This window comes from Lepisma saccharinum, chromosome 21, assembly GCF_977018435.1.
Source record: "Lepisma saccharinum chromosome 21, izLepSacc3.1, whole genome shotgun sequence".
Lineage (NCBI taxonomy): Eukaryota > Metazoa > Arthropoda > Insecta > Zygentoma > Lepismatidae > Lepisma > Lepisma saccharinum.
In genome coordinates, this window is record NC_139249.1 from 34,123,031 (window position 1) to 34,140,528 (window position 17,498).

Genomic DNA, 17,498 nt, shown 5'->3' on the forward strand with positions numbered 1-17,498 from the left:
TGCGTCAGCTGTTCCAGTTCGTCGAAGTCAAATAAACCAAATCAACCACTCAATTAATCAACTTGGAAGATACTTTCGTTAGTTCATGACAATTAATGGTAGTTATATTAATTACTACACTACGAAATCTCTCTAGAGTTCATAAGATCAATGGGTTCACTCGCAAAGCCAGCGAGTGAGTCTAGAATCGAGAAGGATGCAGAGTAAAACAGCTTAATGGGGCTTTTATCCTTTCAGCTACAGATATTGAAAACAGTATATTTTAATCTAGCTATAAAATTATGGTTACAATTCACACTTAATTACAACACCCGGTCTTGCAGTCAAGGGCTTCCGGGTTCGTATTCCTGTGGTGACAATGCAAGTTTAAGTTTCAAACTTTGTTACTAAACGTTGAAAATTTCCTGTGCACACAGACACACATAGTACGCCATCGTGTAGGCCTCATATATTTGTGGCCTTGCCGATGGCGTAGTGGTAATGTCGTCGGTCCCGGGTTTGATACCCGGATGAGGCACATTGTACATTGGCTAGGATCCCACTTTGAACTGTAGGTATAGTCCTGATTAGCCTATCTGTTCATAAAGTGGACTTAATACAACAATTCTACACACACACACACACACACACACACACACAGCGCGTCATTAAAATGGCTCCTCAGAAACGTACAGAGACTATAAAGATGAAACAACTTTTCTCAGTAACATTCTTATCGTTGATGCGTTGTTTCGGAGCTACGAAAGTTCAAAAAAGCCTGTATGCTGGTAACCCAACATTTAATCGCATCGGTTACTTCGTTCCGTTTAGATGCGATTAAATGTTATGTTGGGTTGTCAGTGTACAGGCTGAAATAAGGGCTTTTTTGAACGTTCGTAGCGCCGAAACGGCGCATCAACGACAAAAATGTTACTGAAAAAAGTTGTTTCTTTTCATGGCCTCTATTCGTTTCTGTGGATTCCCGGGCGCCATTTTAATGACATCTTGTGTATATATAATATAAGATTTTCGGTATCTAAACTCAGTACTAAGGCGGAAAGTGAAGATTGTACTACTAGAGGGAATACTTTATACCGATTTTTTTTATTTTCAAATATTGGATTGCGTCTTTATTACAAATGAACGGAAAATATTACACATCGGATTCATTTTTATTACAATAGATAAGCAATTAGAGTTGAATTATATTGAGTTGGTCTTTAAAACGATGTTAAAAAAAATTGAAGCACACTTGCTCTTGAACAGTGATGTGCTCAAAAATTTTCTAAGGGTAGCATATGAAGGGGGACTATACCTTCCCTAAATTTAACAGCATTTTTATATTCCTTACTCAGGGTTTACAAATCTCATCAACCTTGTAGTATATTCGCCATTGAATTTGAACACTCTTAATATATACCTGAAATACTTGACGGTTACGAAATAGAAACAAAAAGCAATGGAAACAGCATTTTTTCTACTTCCAGTGAAGTTTTGGAACAACACATTAATTTCTCGTCACTCGCAATATAGCTCGGGGATATGATTTTGGACCGTTCCCTAGAAAGCGCAGACTCAATTCCACCAGCCAGTTTCAATCGTGTTCCACCGAACTCTTTGTACCCTTCCCACGCGAGTACCAATCTAGAATTAAGTCCATTGTAATCCGATTTTTCAGTGGATGCTCTCTTCACTGTGTAAAATCCCTCCGTTGATCCTTTGAAAGTCCCTTAGACCTTTTGAATCTGCACGCTTGTGTGACCATGCGATGAATCAGAGTAAAAAGGTAAAACGAACTAGCGAGGGAGAATAAAAACAGAGTTCTAATTTTAAAACCAACATTTTAAATTTGTCTCGCATCAGAAAAAAATGATCTTGGGACAAATATTAATTTTCTTATATATTTTGAATATTTTCACTAATTACAATATAATTCATGCTTTAAAAGTCGACGTGAAAACCATCCAAATCTGGAGGCATTATCTACTTATTTTTTAACACGATTAAACTCGAAGAATATTTTTCCCATCCATGCAACGATCTCTCCATCTATACTTATCCTCTTCAGCTAACATGAAAATACTATATCAGTTTCAGACCAGTTACAATTATTCTTATAATTTTCACTACGACGATATGATTTATAACAGTTGAATTATACCAAATTTCTTGAACAAAATTTTCTAGCAGTAATTCAATAACGTCATGATGTTAGGAAATGACCTGTACACTCGTTCAAACTACATTTGATAACAGGTATTATAAAGTATTTTTTTGCGTTTATCCTCAACTCATATCCCCTTTATAAATTTTAACTTACAGATTTTACGATTTCACAGTTTTACCTAACTTTCTGTAATATCACATACATGTTCATTGTATCTGAAACTAACATGCCTTTTAGATTGTTCAATATATTGTTATTCAATTTAGCTTATATATATAATTCCCTGGAGCTACTAGCGAGTCTCTTCCTATCTGGAGGTTTTGGAACCTTCTCCGCACCAAACACAAAATTTTAACTCAGCAAGCCATAAAACGCACCGAGCTTTTTTCATTCATCGGCGCCATCTTGGAATCACGTGATCGCGTGATCACCTGCACACATTCGTTCAGCAGTGTGGGCAGAACAAAATTTCAAATTTACCTCTGTGTAAAAAAAAAATATTTCGTTGTAATAAACTTATTACTTTAAAGTTATAGTTGTTCATAATCCTGCAGGACTTTTAAAACACTACATAATGCAACAGGAGATGGCACTGCTGTGTTGTCTTGTTTGAAAGTCATTTTTCCTAATTTTCTAGTTGAATAATTTGGAAGTAGTGAAGTGGAACAATTGTTCAAAATTCATTGTTATTATATGTTCTATTCCTCTCTTTCTCAATTACTTGATTACCATACGGAAACTTGCATTAAAGTTAAGTTTGGCAGATGAATAAAAAGCGAGCACACAAAACGTGAATTGAAATTAACAGTAGTGGTATTTCTGTGTAAAGGTTTCAGGCAATTACTACTAAACCTTTCTCAATCCAAACTCATTGTGAATTTTACAGATCAGACATCGAATCTTATTTGCTATTGTCATACAACTTGTGGATATTAATAATAAGAAACTGGAAATAAGAACCACTTACCACATTAAATAAATGGAAACTGCAACGAATATAATGAAGACACAGCCTATTCCTATCATGGCAAACATCCAAACACTAATTTCGTCATCTTCTGTAAAGAGAGAAGTGAAATAAACGATTAAACAATGCCTTATATTTTACAATTGCTAAACATTATATTTTATCATATTTTTTTCTGGTACAAAAATTATTCATTGTTCCCTGTCACTTTCAAATAATATAAAAAATAACATCAAATAAATTACGTGTAGTAAAATCGTGTGAAACATTCTTTCTACGTTGGCGGTGAAGTACAGTTTCAAGAAATTTGCGGTTGTTAGGAACTTATCGAACACGTTAATGGCAATTTATCCTATCTGCACATGACGGAGTAAACATACGATTGTTTCAATCGTTCGTATTTTAAAACCAGTTATCCAATAGAAATAAACTTCTAGTTTCTACCACTAACTAGCAGTGGCGTACTAAGGGAGTAGATGTATGCCTTCTTTTTTTAGTAGTCAATACTACGATTGACTTTACTATTTTTTAGGAATGCCGGAACAAAAGAGGGGTTATGATCCCCACCAACCCCCCCTTAGGGCACTGCTAACTAGGTACCGGACTAGAAACCCTTACTTTCCTACTAGCTATTTCCGCCAAACATGTCTTCCTAATTCCCTACTTGATCCGCGCTCGATGTGCGAACAGCCAATCAGAATCAACTTACAGCCATGTTGTTTACAGAGCGATATTTTATTGTATATACAGCGTGTATATATATTATTATTATAATTATTTATAGGGCGTAACTGGTTCATTTTTATTTTACCGCTCTGTAAACGTGTTGGGGAAAATGTTGACTTTTTGTAATTGAAATATCGATTGAATTGTATCGTCTGCAAATATGTTGTGCAAAAAAAGATGAGTTGCACGTGTGCTAACTAAAGCTGCGTTTAAATAGCGTATGTATTTTGATATGCCACTTTTACATTTCTCTACGTTTATCTCTACGATGAAAGTGAAAGGTGAGGAGATAAAGAAACAGAAGCAATGAAATGTACAGTCCATACCAAAAATTTAAGACCACCAACTTTTTTCATATTATTGAATCCTGACCGAAAGTTTTTGGTACAAATCTGGAGTGAAATTGTATGGATGTAATATAGTGTGTGAGGTATATATTGGCGAAAAACTATTGGTATACGTCTTGTAGTTCTTGAGATACGAAAGTGGAAAATCAAATTTCTTAACTGAAAAATTCAGCATTTTGTAGTACAGATAAATGTGTATACACGTAACCGACGTCGTTATGACAGTACTGATTTTTTCCAGTATTGTGGAACATGAAGGAAGGTTCTGGCGCAAAAAAAGAAAATTAAAAAATCTCGTTTTATATTTTTTTCTAAAATTCGCAAAATAAAAAAATACAGCGAAAACTGAGAGGTCTTCAGATAACAATATCTTCCTCAGCGACTGCGCAGGAGTGAACAAATTTCATCAGTCATTAGTTGAAATGTGTGTCAATAGATGGCGCAGAAAGACATATCTCGAGCAGCAGCATTGTGCAAGTCCAAACCTGTTTTCGTTACGCTTGATAACAAACAGGCTGTTTGAATCGCAAGCTACGTGATAATAGGGAAAAAACCTGTGCCCGTGGTCGTGAAATGGCAAATAATTGGTATGTACAGATGCAATAGGTCTCATAGAGAAATTGCAGTCGCATTGAATGTGAGTAAAACCTGCGTGGGGAACACAATACACAAATTCAAGCAGCAAGGTACAGTGGATAAACCACGCTGCAGCCACCCCAGGGTAACGTCTGTACGCGAGGACAGGATTATCGCGAGAGTGGCAAAGAATGACCGTAAAGCTCCTCTTCCAGCGATAATGAGGGAATTTGAAGATTCCACTAATAAAAGGGTCTCAAAGATGACCATTTCGCGTCGTCTGGGGGAATGTGGGCTTGCGTCTTACGCTCCTCTCAAAAAGCCATTGCTCAACAATGTACATACGAGAAATCGTGTGAAGTGGTGCAAAAATAAAAGAAACTGGTTCATGGAACATTGGGGTAAGGTTCTTTTAAGTGATGAATCGACATTCGTGCTGTACAGCTCCCGAAAAGTGAGAGTTCGGAGGACAGCAACCGAGAAACTTCTCCCCGAATGTCTCGTGCAAGTTGTTCAGGGTGGGGGTCAATCAGTCATGATCTGGGGATGCATGTCTCCTGCAGGGACAGGGATTTCGAGATTCATTCCTGGCTCCATGGATTCACGAGAATACATCGAAACAATGAAAGATAACATGGCCCCATCCGCCCAGAAGCTCCACAACGGGTACATCGTCTTCCAGCACTTGCCACACGTCAGCAGCAACAATGGCTTGGATTGAAGCGAGGGAAATCCCACTGTCGCCTTGGCCAGCACGAAGTCCAGACCTGAATCCTATAGAAAACCTATGGAATACCATTGGTCATTGTGTAGCCAGACGCCAGCCAAGGAATGTCCAGGAACTTCGTGAACAGATCTCCGAAGTATGGAGTGAGATTACGCCCCAACAATGCCAGAAATTGGTCCGCAGCATGAGAAAACGCGTGCAAATGTGCTCAAAATTCACACTTTCAGGAGAAATGTTTGTCTCCAAGTATATTTTTCAAGTTCAAATTTAATGATTTTACAAATTGTACGAGGGCGTGCTTAAAAGTAATGCCTCCTATTTTTTTGTGACTGTGTAAAGACATTTTGGATTTTGAGCAAGCATGCATTGCACTCTTCAGACTTTCCCCCTTCTCCATTCTAAGTTTCAACCTTCTATCACCAGGGGTTGCTGAACTAGAGCAAGAAAAATGGCAGCATGTAACCATTTTTGCTGAAGCATCAAAAAAGAGGATATAAAGGAGATAAATATGCTACTCTCAAGAAAAGGTGCAAAAAGATGCAACAAAGTGTGTTCATTTTACTTGATTCCATGTTCTAAAATACGAGGGGATGCTAAAAAGTTCGTAGCCCGACCAAGTTCCCAAACTATTTAGAGGAACGTCACATTATGTCTTGAAAGTACATATCCTTGTATGTACATATACCAAAAGGCATTGCATAATTGACAAGCTTTCTTGTCGTCTCAGGTTTATTAAGTGAACATGTCTGTTCTCCCATGACAATGCTCCTGCCCATCGAACAGCAGCAACACAGAAGAAGTTGCAAGACCTGGGCTTTCAGTGTCTTGTACATCCACCCTATTCCCCGATCTGGCTCCACGGGACTACTTTCTGTTTCCTCAGCCATTTTGCCTCAGATCAGGAGGTGATTACTGCCACAGAGCGTTGGTGCGAGGAGCAAATTTCACAATTTTTTAAAATGTAGTTTGCAAAAGTTGGAGCACCGGGCCAGAAAGTGTATTGAGCTTCAAGGGGGTATGTTGAGTAACTATGAAGTTTCATCATTCCAAATGCATTCCTTATATACTGGCCTCCCCGATGGCGCAGTGGTAGCGTCGTCGCCTTGTAATCAAGGGGTCCCGAGTTCGATACCCGGTGGAGGAACAAGTGGTTCGGATCCCACTTTAAACTGTAGGTCCAGTCCCGATTAGCCTTACTGTGCATAAAGTGGACTTAAAACACTAAATCAATCAATCAATCAAGCATTCCTTATACGTCGGGCTACGAACGTTTCAGCATCCCCTCGTACATATCCCAAACGATCGGTATGAAAACAGCTATATATTTTTTAAATGTGCTGCACCTTAAAATCCCTTCCGTAATTATGACTACTGGGACATTGTGTATTATGCGTGGGTGTCATTCTAAGCCTACCTTGGAGAATAGATGCTGTTGTGCGTTTCTCCCAGTTCTTTGACCCGGAATCTACTCCCGGGACATTTATTTCCCAAGTCGCATTTCCTTCGTTACGAGTCCCCTAAACAAAACCCAGCGCACGTCCCACCTTCCCGAATTACGTCAGACTCCGAAACTCCCGCGGCTGATAGGGATTCCGCCCGAGGGGTATCCTCCCCGCGCGTGATCGGACTCCGAGGCATGAATTTAACCCCTTCACCAGCTCTATGTGTAATTAAATACGAGAATTTTGTGCAAAGAGAATTCGACGCACAGCCAAAGCTCCCTTTCGCATTTGACAAATATTGAATCTAAAATTTAAAGTCTACTACTACTAGATTTAAACGGGACTGGGCCTACAGTTTACTTCCGAATTCTTGAAATGTGCTCCAATGGAAACCAAACAATTACTTCTTGATTCGAAGACACTAATCTTAGTCCCACTAATATCAGGGAGAAGGCAAAATTGTAATTAATACCGTCACATGCCGAAGGTTCCAGGTTCGAATTTCGGTCTGACCACGAGTGTTTCTATATGTGAATATCCCCTCATCTATTTCATCTAAGTATCATTCATTGTCGTAGTTGCCAATAACAAAAAATGGCAGAAAAGCAACTATAAACAATAGAAATACAATTTACAAAAATATTACTGCAACATGTAAGGACGCAGAGCAATTTCAACATTCTTATTATGTAGTAAATGATGTAAAAGTGAGAAGATTTGTGTCGCTGTTACTCGAGCTTTATATTTCGTCTATGATTGACCAATGTTCGTTGCTAAAGATTAATATTTGGTCTATGATTGACCAATGTTCGTTGCTAAAGATTAATATTTGGTCTATGATGGACCAATGTTCGTTGCTAAAGATTAATATTTGGTCTATGATTGACCAATGTTCGTTGCTAAAGATTAATATTTGGTCTATGATGGACCAATGTTCGTTGCTAAAGATTAATATTTGGTCTATGATTGACCAATGTTGCTACTAAAGATAAATATTTGGTCTAAAATTGACCAATGTTGCTGCTAAAGATTAATGTTTGGTCCATAATTGTCAAATGTTATCACTAACGATTAATATTTGGTCTATTTGCTACTACAGTATTTAATCTGTGATTGGTTGATGATATGTTACGAAAGATTAATCGGCTGATGATATCAACTACCACGAAAACGCTGGGTCTCACCATTTAATAATATAAGCCGTCAAGAGAACATAAGATTTCAGGTGTTTTGCAACGCTGAGATAAAAGCGAAATTAAACTAAGAAGACAGTTCTCGTTGTTGGGAGCACAGCGAGGGGTCCCGGTTCGAATCCAGGCCTGTGCATGGGTGTTCTTTGCGAGTTGATTTGGCTTATTTTTCTTCGTTTTTCTGCCACTTTTGGCTAATTTCGAAGATGAGGATGGATGATGATATGATGAAATTGATGAAGGGACACTCACAAGGAACACCCAGGCTGGCATTCGAACGGGGAACCCCTGGTGTCGTAGCGCGCTATGTTAATCACTCCGCCATGTCGCGATTAGCCAAAAAGTGTTAGAAATGCGACGTAAAATAACAAAAATCAAATCAAATGTCATTGGAAAAGAACATTGATTTTTGAAAGTGTAAATCGAAGTACGTATTTTGGAAAGAAGATTTTTTCTGTCGTTATTTGCCAAATAGGGCAGAACAGATATGAGTTTGCACGAAAAAGTTTGAAATTGTGATGCTCGGTAAGGGTACAGATTACCACGTCACGGCAACTTTTCTAATCTTCTCACGCGGAAGATTTATGAGACCCTTAGATTAGGGTTGCACTTAGTCTTCTCAGGAAGGGATGTGAAAATGACAACGTGAGATCACTTATCTCGAACCTAAGGCTTATTGGGCGCGTATCAGAAGACCTTCAAAAGTCAACGTGCATGATGCTGGTTGGTACAATCTGGTCTTGCGCCTATGTTGTTCTCAGTATCATCTTTACATCTGTTCCAGTGTGTGCATCTCGTCTCGCTTCTCGATAGAAATATATAAAAAATATATTATTTATACCAACAAACAACAACAGTGCATGCACAACCAAGAACATATTTGTCTATGCATAGACAGATACGGTGTGTGTAAATGAGACGTATTGTAAAACAATACTAATTTGTTAGAATGTGTTGTAACCTACATTCTGCTTTGCCGAAGTCTTATATGATTCTAGGCTTTCAGACAAGAGGCTCGGTCTCGTCTAAATTGTACAGACGCCTGTCTCGTTCCTGGTCTCGTCTCGTCCCGGAAACAAGACTGAGACTTGTCTCGTCTCGGTATGATCCCTGGCTAAGACATGCATTCGAAAAGATGACACTTGTTGAAGGTCTCGCTTACCGCACCAAACGCAAACACCTTCTTGGTCAAGCACCGTATTTCGTTTTCTGACGTCAGGCTAAATGCTTTCGTTGTTAGATGATGAAATACGGTGCTTGACAAGAAGGTGTTTGAGTTTGGTGCGATGAGGCATACCAACTTGTTGAAACGTCACAGGTCTCCTTCCATCATCTGCCACTGTTTGTGAAGCGGCTGACAATGCTGCCGTTTGTTAAATCAAATTTTCCGAGAATCTGAAGCAGAAAGCGAAATGGGAAAGTGAAGCCATCATGTCGCGTGTAACGGGAAAACAGTTGAAGTGAAGTCTACCAACCATCACATCTTTGACATCAGACTGCTAGAAAATTTACAAAAATTTCGAAGCATTAATTTTTGTTCTAGGCGCAATTTGGAGTCATCATCGTCAATCTTATAATATTCATACGGAAAGTAGAATTGAGAGGAGGTTTGGCCCGGGCTCGGTAGTATAGTGGATAGCGTAACTTTTGTCCATTTCGTGAATTCAAGAATTTCCATCGTAACAAGTAACTACGATCGGAAAACTACCAGTGTTAGAAAAAAAATTAAATTTTGTGAGCATAAGTGCCTAACAAGCAGTGTTCGGACTTTTAGTAACTGAGTAACGGTTACACTTACTTAGCCGACCTCCGTGGCGGAGTGGTTAGCACTACGAAGCCAACAACGGTCAAGGGTTCGAATCCCGGACTGGGCATGGGTGTTCATTGTTCAATTTCATCATATCATTACTCATCTTCACGATTAGCCAATAGTTTCAGAAAAGCTAAATAAAATAAACCTAATGAATGAACCAATCAAACCAGTTCCTGAATACACTACTGAATGTTGAACTTATTGAATTATAAAGTGACTAATACCCATTCCAAGACACTGCACTGAGACCAAAAGCGAAGAAAATTCGAAAGGTTCCTTATGTATGCCGTTATTTGTACTTTAAGTAAAAACGCACTATCATCTCAAATATGCAGTTATATGCACTGTAAAACTGCACACGTGATCTAAATATGCTTTGCATTCAAGCAAATATTCTCATTTTTAAATGCAACCCAAGGAATGTTCCTATGGTTAACCATAATTTCTCTAAACGCATAGTCATTTTTATTGAATAGTACCTGCGGAGAATACCACGACGAGGTATTTTGGTGCGGTAATCTCAGTCCCAACTTGCATCTCTTACAATGTTATTCCGTGTTTCGCTTATCTGCTTTTACACACGACCCTGATACGTAGTAACGGCAAATGACATACTGTCCGCAACTAATCCGTAGCAATTAGTTTCCAGTGCCATCTGCCGGGGAGGAATTACAACTTTAATCCCAATTGATTGCTGCAATTACATCTTTCTTCCAGCGTAATGGTTGTCGATAAATAGGTTATCCTTCTTAAGGTTTCTGCTTGCAGGAATTAATTACAATTTAATTAATCCTTTAATTAGATTCCCTTGATTGCATGTAAATCGGTTTCGATGATATAGAAGTGAATGTTCTCTTCAACTCTTATTCATTTGAAGTCGAGGACAAACTTGTGTTGAATAATAAGGGAGTGAGGGGACATAACCCCCCTCAAATGATTGTCAAAGAGTGGTTTTATCAGAACGTTTCAATCTGAAGAGATGGTGTGACAAAGTAGGTATAATGTAGGCTCTTGTGGAAAATGTTATTTTATGGTGCTGTACTAGATTGCTATAAGTGATTAGGTTTCTCCACAGAAAGTGAGTTATCACAATGTGAACCTAGAAACTAGTACCAATCACCTTCGTAACGTAGTGATTTGAGAAATTGACTGCGAAGCCAAAAAAATACTTGATAAGTTCGTGGATCATCATCAATGTATCAAGGATATTTCGATAATGAAATATTAAGCTTGTGATGAACAGTAAAATAACTAAATAAGTTATTCAGTGTGTTATATAAAAAACATAGAACATATCAAACAATTATTTGGCGCATGAACTAAATTTTATAATAAATGAAAGCAATTGAAAATGTGTCATTTGGAGCATGTGCAGTAGGCAGCCAGTGGTCATTATTATCTACTGGCACTGCTGAATGCTTTCCACAATACAGTGTAGCCACCTAGTGGTGGAATTGGCAATTTGAAAACAAATATTTGAGCTGCTGTATGACTTGATATACAGTACTGTATGATAAGTTCTTCCTTCGGCTCATTTAATCGTTTCAATATAATTTATGACCACCTGACATTGTTAGGACCACGTAGTGCCATGCTTATACATGTAAAGACAATATACAGGGTAACTCAATACGATTCGTTCAATTTTCAATTGAGGCATTTTTTGAGTTTTCAACGTTAGGACCTACTATAGTGGGTGATACATTAATGTAAAGAACAACTCATAAAATTTCATGTCATACTTTGTATGTGGTATATATGGATTCCCTTAACAACATAACACCACGAGCAGCTTCGAGACGATACTCAAGTTCTTGGCGCACATCGTCCAGTTTGTTTGCTGACAAGGATTCCACGGAGGTAAAACTGCCATTTTTTAGTTCATCCATAGCTGTGGGCAATGGTGCGATATACGAAGCATTTTAAACTTATATCCATTTAGAAAAAAGGTCATAGGAAATGCCTGGTGACCCTGGGTGCTTAACCGAATTATTATTATTTATTATTATTAATCATACACATATCCTTTCGCTCTCTGATCTTCAGTTTCTTTCACAACGCTTCTGACAGAGACGAAGCGTCGGCGATGCCATCTAGCGGCGTGATATAAAATGTTATGAGTTTTCTTTTATATTCACATATTACTTGCCACTATAACATTATAAACGCAACATATATGTCAATATGAAATCGGATGGGTCATTTTGAATTTGTTAGGCCAAATAATATGAACTAATGAAGGATACACAAACAGACCGTGCCAGTAAAGGAGCACGGATTTAAGCAATTCTGTTCAAGTTTCATTAAAACTCATCATGGAGATTAAAATATAAGCACAATTACTCGCTATTACCTACTTTACGAAGATTAACATGAAATTAATCTGTAAGAAGTAATTAAATTTCATTCTGGAAACTTTTGAAAATTCTGAAGGAACGAGAAAACGCATAAATAAGCGCCCTTGAAGAGACTCTTATTCTCACCTCGTTGGGAGGCTAGAAATTTCAGTGTCGACGCCAGCTGAGTGTAAAGTTCATCTACAACAAATTCCGCATCCATCCCGACACTAGACGAAAAAAAAAAGGTGTCATCAAATTCTCTCTCTCCGAGACTGAAATAAGATATGTTTCTTCCGCTAACTCGAATGTGAAAATTTCCGCACGGAAATCTGGCGACTTACATGGGAAGAAAATCCTGGACTTGAGTCTTGCGACTGCACATATCCTGAGTTCGAAGGAACAAAAGGAAAACAACGAATGAATCGTGCTTTCGGTGCAGAGATTAAACTTGCGTGTTTAAACCTATCGTAAGCTGACGGAATGTAAACGTGATTATACCTAAGGGGAGGGCTTGATTGATTACACTATGCGCAATACTTCATCGTTATTTAATGAAAAAATGACAACCAGTTTTGCCTTAATTTAAACAACCTTTTTAACTTTTATCGCTATTTAGTGATTTGCGATGCGATTAAATAACCACACGAAATCTGTTGAATAATGCTGAAGAGTGTTTATTTAAACATTAAGGAATGCCGTAACTTGAAATATAAATATCATAATATAAATACACATGAAATTTAAGGTATTTAAAATTCAAAGCTAGAAAACGCAAAAGGAGGAATATTAAGCTATCCTTTAATAAATAGCTGAAGGAGACAATAAATATATGGATAATAACAAAAATAATCTCGTTAATATGTGAAATACTCCACGCCTTGAATACCGCTTACGTCTCGTTCTACTTTTCATTACAAGTTGGCTTACGCCTAACTATGGTGTTTTAACAAACTAAAAGTCATGCAGACTAAGTCATTCTTATGTCATTGCGCTACAATGACAGTGTCATTCCTCTTGCTACGGGTACCTCTGTGTACACAATTAATTCGTAGGGGAAGACATAACCTTAAAACTAATGGAAGGGAGCGTCACACTTACTACCTTTAGTAGCGGACATCATTGCTCCTCTATTCCTTAAAACATATATATAAACACTTGCGCACTCTTTTATATTTCACTACCGGTATTTCTGCGCGTACAACTAAAAACACCTATTATTATCCCTTAGCTAGAACATTGAATCAACGAGCGGGTTATACTCTAGCCGAATGGTAGCGTCACTCTTACTACTTACGCCAGCGTATAGTAGCGGACATATAATTGCTCCTCTATTCCTAGAAATATAATTAGCGTTTCGTTTTTTCACATATTAACTTTACTTTAGTAAAAAAATATTCCTTAAACAAGGTAAGAATAAAAATGCTCTGCGACTGACTCGTGTATTCTCTCGACTATCTCCTTATCAATTTGCACTACAATTATTAGTACCAAGGCTCCCATCTTCGGGACGAGGAGATTTCAGTCATTTTAAATTACGAGTGAGTCGACCACTGATCCTTGTGCATTTCAAAATTATACGTGATAAAATTAAATATCCTCCTTGCGATAATCTTTAACAGTTTAAACTTAAAACACATAAACACAACTGGCGTTACTTTTCGGATCATTAACAAGTTACGGTCTGTTTTAAAAATATATATGAAATTGAAACTTTAAAGGACTTTAATTAATTAAAACACAATTAACTTCAGCAATACTCTCTGCTGTGACCCACTAAGTACACACATCATCGTTTATAGCCGAAATATCATAAGTCACGCACCAAATTTACGTTAAAAAAAATACCAAATTGTTCAAGAGACTACTGCAAAAACAAGGGTCATCAAAATCAAGTGCCACTTTCAAAATTTAGATAAAATCCTGTGAATTGATGAAAAATTCCCAGGTGGTAGTTCTGTCATAGCCATCAGGGCCTGACCAAAGGTACCGGGTTCGAGCGAACCACGGCGTTACTAGGAGCGGAATGACAAGGGCTCGTCGGTAGGGCTGGCCAAATTCTGGGCGGAATATGACACTCGAATGTCCGACATCGATCCTTCCGGTGCGCGGAATGACGGACGTACCTTATGCCACATCGCATCGACGCGGAAAACCGCGACGAAGCAAGGGCGCAGAGCTGTAGCCTCATTGCCCGTGGCTACCAAAGGAAACATTCTATTTTCGTTTCCTCCGCATTGTAATGTGCTTTAATGCTGCGGGTGATTAGCCTATTGGGTGGGTGTGGTGGGTAAGGACTGAATTAAAGCTGATTATTGACATTAACCATCATTAACATTAAAACTGCGTGCTACGCAGCTTTCCCCAAAAATAAAGATTCGCGGAGAAAAAACAATTCTGACATGTCACTATTTAACAAATTTCAATTTTCATTTATTTCAGAGTGAAATAAATGAAAAAATTCCGCAACTCCACTACGTAGCGTTCCTCTGAACGCGGGATCTTAAATAGGGATGTAGCTATTAGTACTAGTTGATGGTAGAGACAGCCCTGAACGGGCAGGTACAAATATCTAACTATTCATTCAAATAGACTCATGATTCGTTTCTAGACTGAAGTGAGCAATGCAAATGGCAGAATGGGTGTAGACTAGCTTACCCTGTTCGGTTTAGAAATAAGACCAGTAGCTCCTGCTTCTCCGATGATTCCAGATTAAAAGACCTCGTGTCGCTCTCATGCGCACGTATATAAACCCTCGCTTGGCCTCTCGTGACCTCTTGCCAAAGGCCAGTGTTCTTACCATTTCCTGTAGAAAGCTTATTCTACACATTTCTGAGCAGGAGCTGACAAGGTCTGCCAGGGTCAATATTTCTTAACCGAACAGGGCATGGTACGAATTTCCGAATTTATGAAATATCTCAGTATTAAGCAGATTTCAAACAGTATAACGATTGTTAACTTAAAAGTGCAGACATGTGGGTCTAGAAGAGCATTGTTTTATGATACAATAAGTCCTATTCTCTTATCAAATGTTACCAGTCTACCTAAAATAATTCCTTACATATCGGTTGTTGAAATGGACTCAGCATTGTTAACTTATCTGAGGCCCAAACGTTGAAATCTGTTTCACTGTTACATATTTAGTTATCCTATTAGTAAACAGAGGGAGTTGGAACAAATGTCGAGAAAATTGCTTCAAGAAAAATGTTTATAGTTTGTTTTGTCTTTGAAACTTCCTTATGAGAACCTTTTGTAAAGTCTATTACCATCGAGCAAAATCACTGGGGAACCATGGAAGCGAGTTTACGATCTTTATTATTTCCTTTTTAGCTCCAGGCGAACGAAATACGAGCCAGGAAGGAGCGTTATGGGGGAAAATATGCATTGCCTCTATGGTTGTTTTATAAAAACAAAAAGGCGAGAATTTCGTTTCAAACAGACTTCGCTACAGGCACACGTAATGATGATATGGTGTATGAGGCCTCGGTGCAAATGTACCGGAACCGAAAATGTAGAAGCTATTGGAACAGAATGCATGAGAAGATAACAGATGGCAGCATGATATTTTTGCAACAAACGCACCAGGATTCGATCCCTAGTCTCTGTTATAGCCCTGTGCATTTCTTTCTTTTGTGCTCTTACAGATTGTTCACTTTATTCTTAGATTTTAATCAGGATAGGAAGAAACTAGCACTCGCGTATTATCCCGGATTCGAACACAGGACTCCTCTAACCAATCCGACATGGAGGTCGACATTCACTGGTGTGGAATTATCTACTCGTATCAGTGATATCGCAACGGGATCCGTTTCTTCTGAACCAGTGGAGCCAGTATAGTGAAATTATTTTCTGAAAATCGAACGCACGTGTTGAGCTAGCCAGCCTAGAGCGTAAGCAAGACGGTTAGCGATAGGTGCAAGGTTAAGATGACGTCAGCGGTTCGCTTGTTGAGCGGTTGCATCGGGAGTTGTGACTCGCTTCAAAGCTGCAAATGCTGAACAGCCAGAGGTGTTACGGAAATAATCTCGCTCTGGTTCTGGTTTTATTTGGCTGGCTAGCTAGCAAGAGTGTTAATGATAAGCATGCTCTAACCTGTCAAGTTAAGTCCCAATATGCGCAGCCGCTCCGGAGCACTTCCTATTACCTCATTCTCCCCACCACTCTTCCACGCCTTGAGAGTACCAGTGGTGCTAACTCAGCAAAATTTAGCTAAAACAAATATGACAAAACGATTTTCACTGTGTAGCGTGACGGTGCCGGCTCATATTATATCAGTGGTTCATTTGATTTAATCTGGCCTTTGAAAATGCGTGCGGTGTGCGGATCGTAAACTGTAGTATTTTCTCGCAAGCGCGTTAAGGTTTATAACGAAGAGAAACTACTGGGCGAATGACTTCATTTTCTGAATGCGACATCGAGCAGTGGCCTGTCTTGTTTTTTTTTTTTAAACCGAGTGGTGTGGGGGTTATTTTGTTTATCGTACAACAATCACTACGAGAAGGCAATCTAATAACACGCTTGCTTGTGTTCTTTTTAAAGCATTTAAATGTTCTTGCTCTTTACTCTTGGCTGCATATTTCACCGTTGTTTAACCAATTTTTTCTTTATCTGACGTCACAACTGCAGGCACTATTTTGATCCCCGTCTGACCCCATCATTCGTGTGGAAGAGGTTCTTGTTTTCGGAGGCGTTTCTCTGCTGTTGAAGTGGTGCGTTTCGTGTGTGTGTTTGCGTGGGAGAACAATTGTGAGTGCGTGAGGCGAATTATGTGACCGGTGTCTCTGAAAATCAAGTCATGCCTGGTCCAACGAAATCCACAATCTGCTCTGGAAAGCCCCTTCGAGGACAGGCAAGGTTGCAACACTGCGAACCGACGTCGCCGTGGAGAAGGGAGTGGGGAAATGTGATGTGAGGTGCACAACAGTGGATTGCAGCGTCTTGTGTTTAAACTTGTCAAGCTATAGGTTGAGATGACGTCAACGGTTCGTTAGTTGATTGGTGGATTCGGAAGTTGTAGCCCGCTCCAAAGCTACAAGTGAGCAACCAGCGATGTGACGGAAGTAATCTCACTCTATATCTCCCAGCGGAAGTCCAAATTCAGTTGAAACCAGGGCTGACTCAGGAGGCCCGTCTAGTTCGCTGAACTTTTTGACACTAGGTGTAGAGCAGGTGTATCCCGGTGTCAGTCTGGTGCTTGGAAATGACGTTCAACCAAGTAGACGTGCAAT

The 17,498-nt window shown here is 38.9% G+C and overlaps 1 protein-coding gene across 1 annotated transcript in view; it reads right to left on the minus strand.

Moving 5' to 3' along the window:
• The window catches only part of LOC146003883 (thrombospondin type-1 domain-containing protein 7B-like), a 559,677-nt gene that overhangs the window by 13,276 nt on the left and 528,903 nt on the right, over nucleotides 1–17,498 (minus strand). Inside the window, exon 25 of the mRNA XM_083142348.1 lies at nucleotides 3,114–3,204. Within this exon, the coding sequence (XP_082998474.1) occupies nucleotides 3,114–3,204 (91 nt within the window). The remainder of the gene's footprint in view (nucleotides 1–3,113; nucleotides 3,205–17,498) is intronic.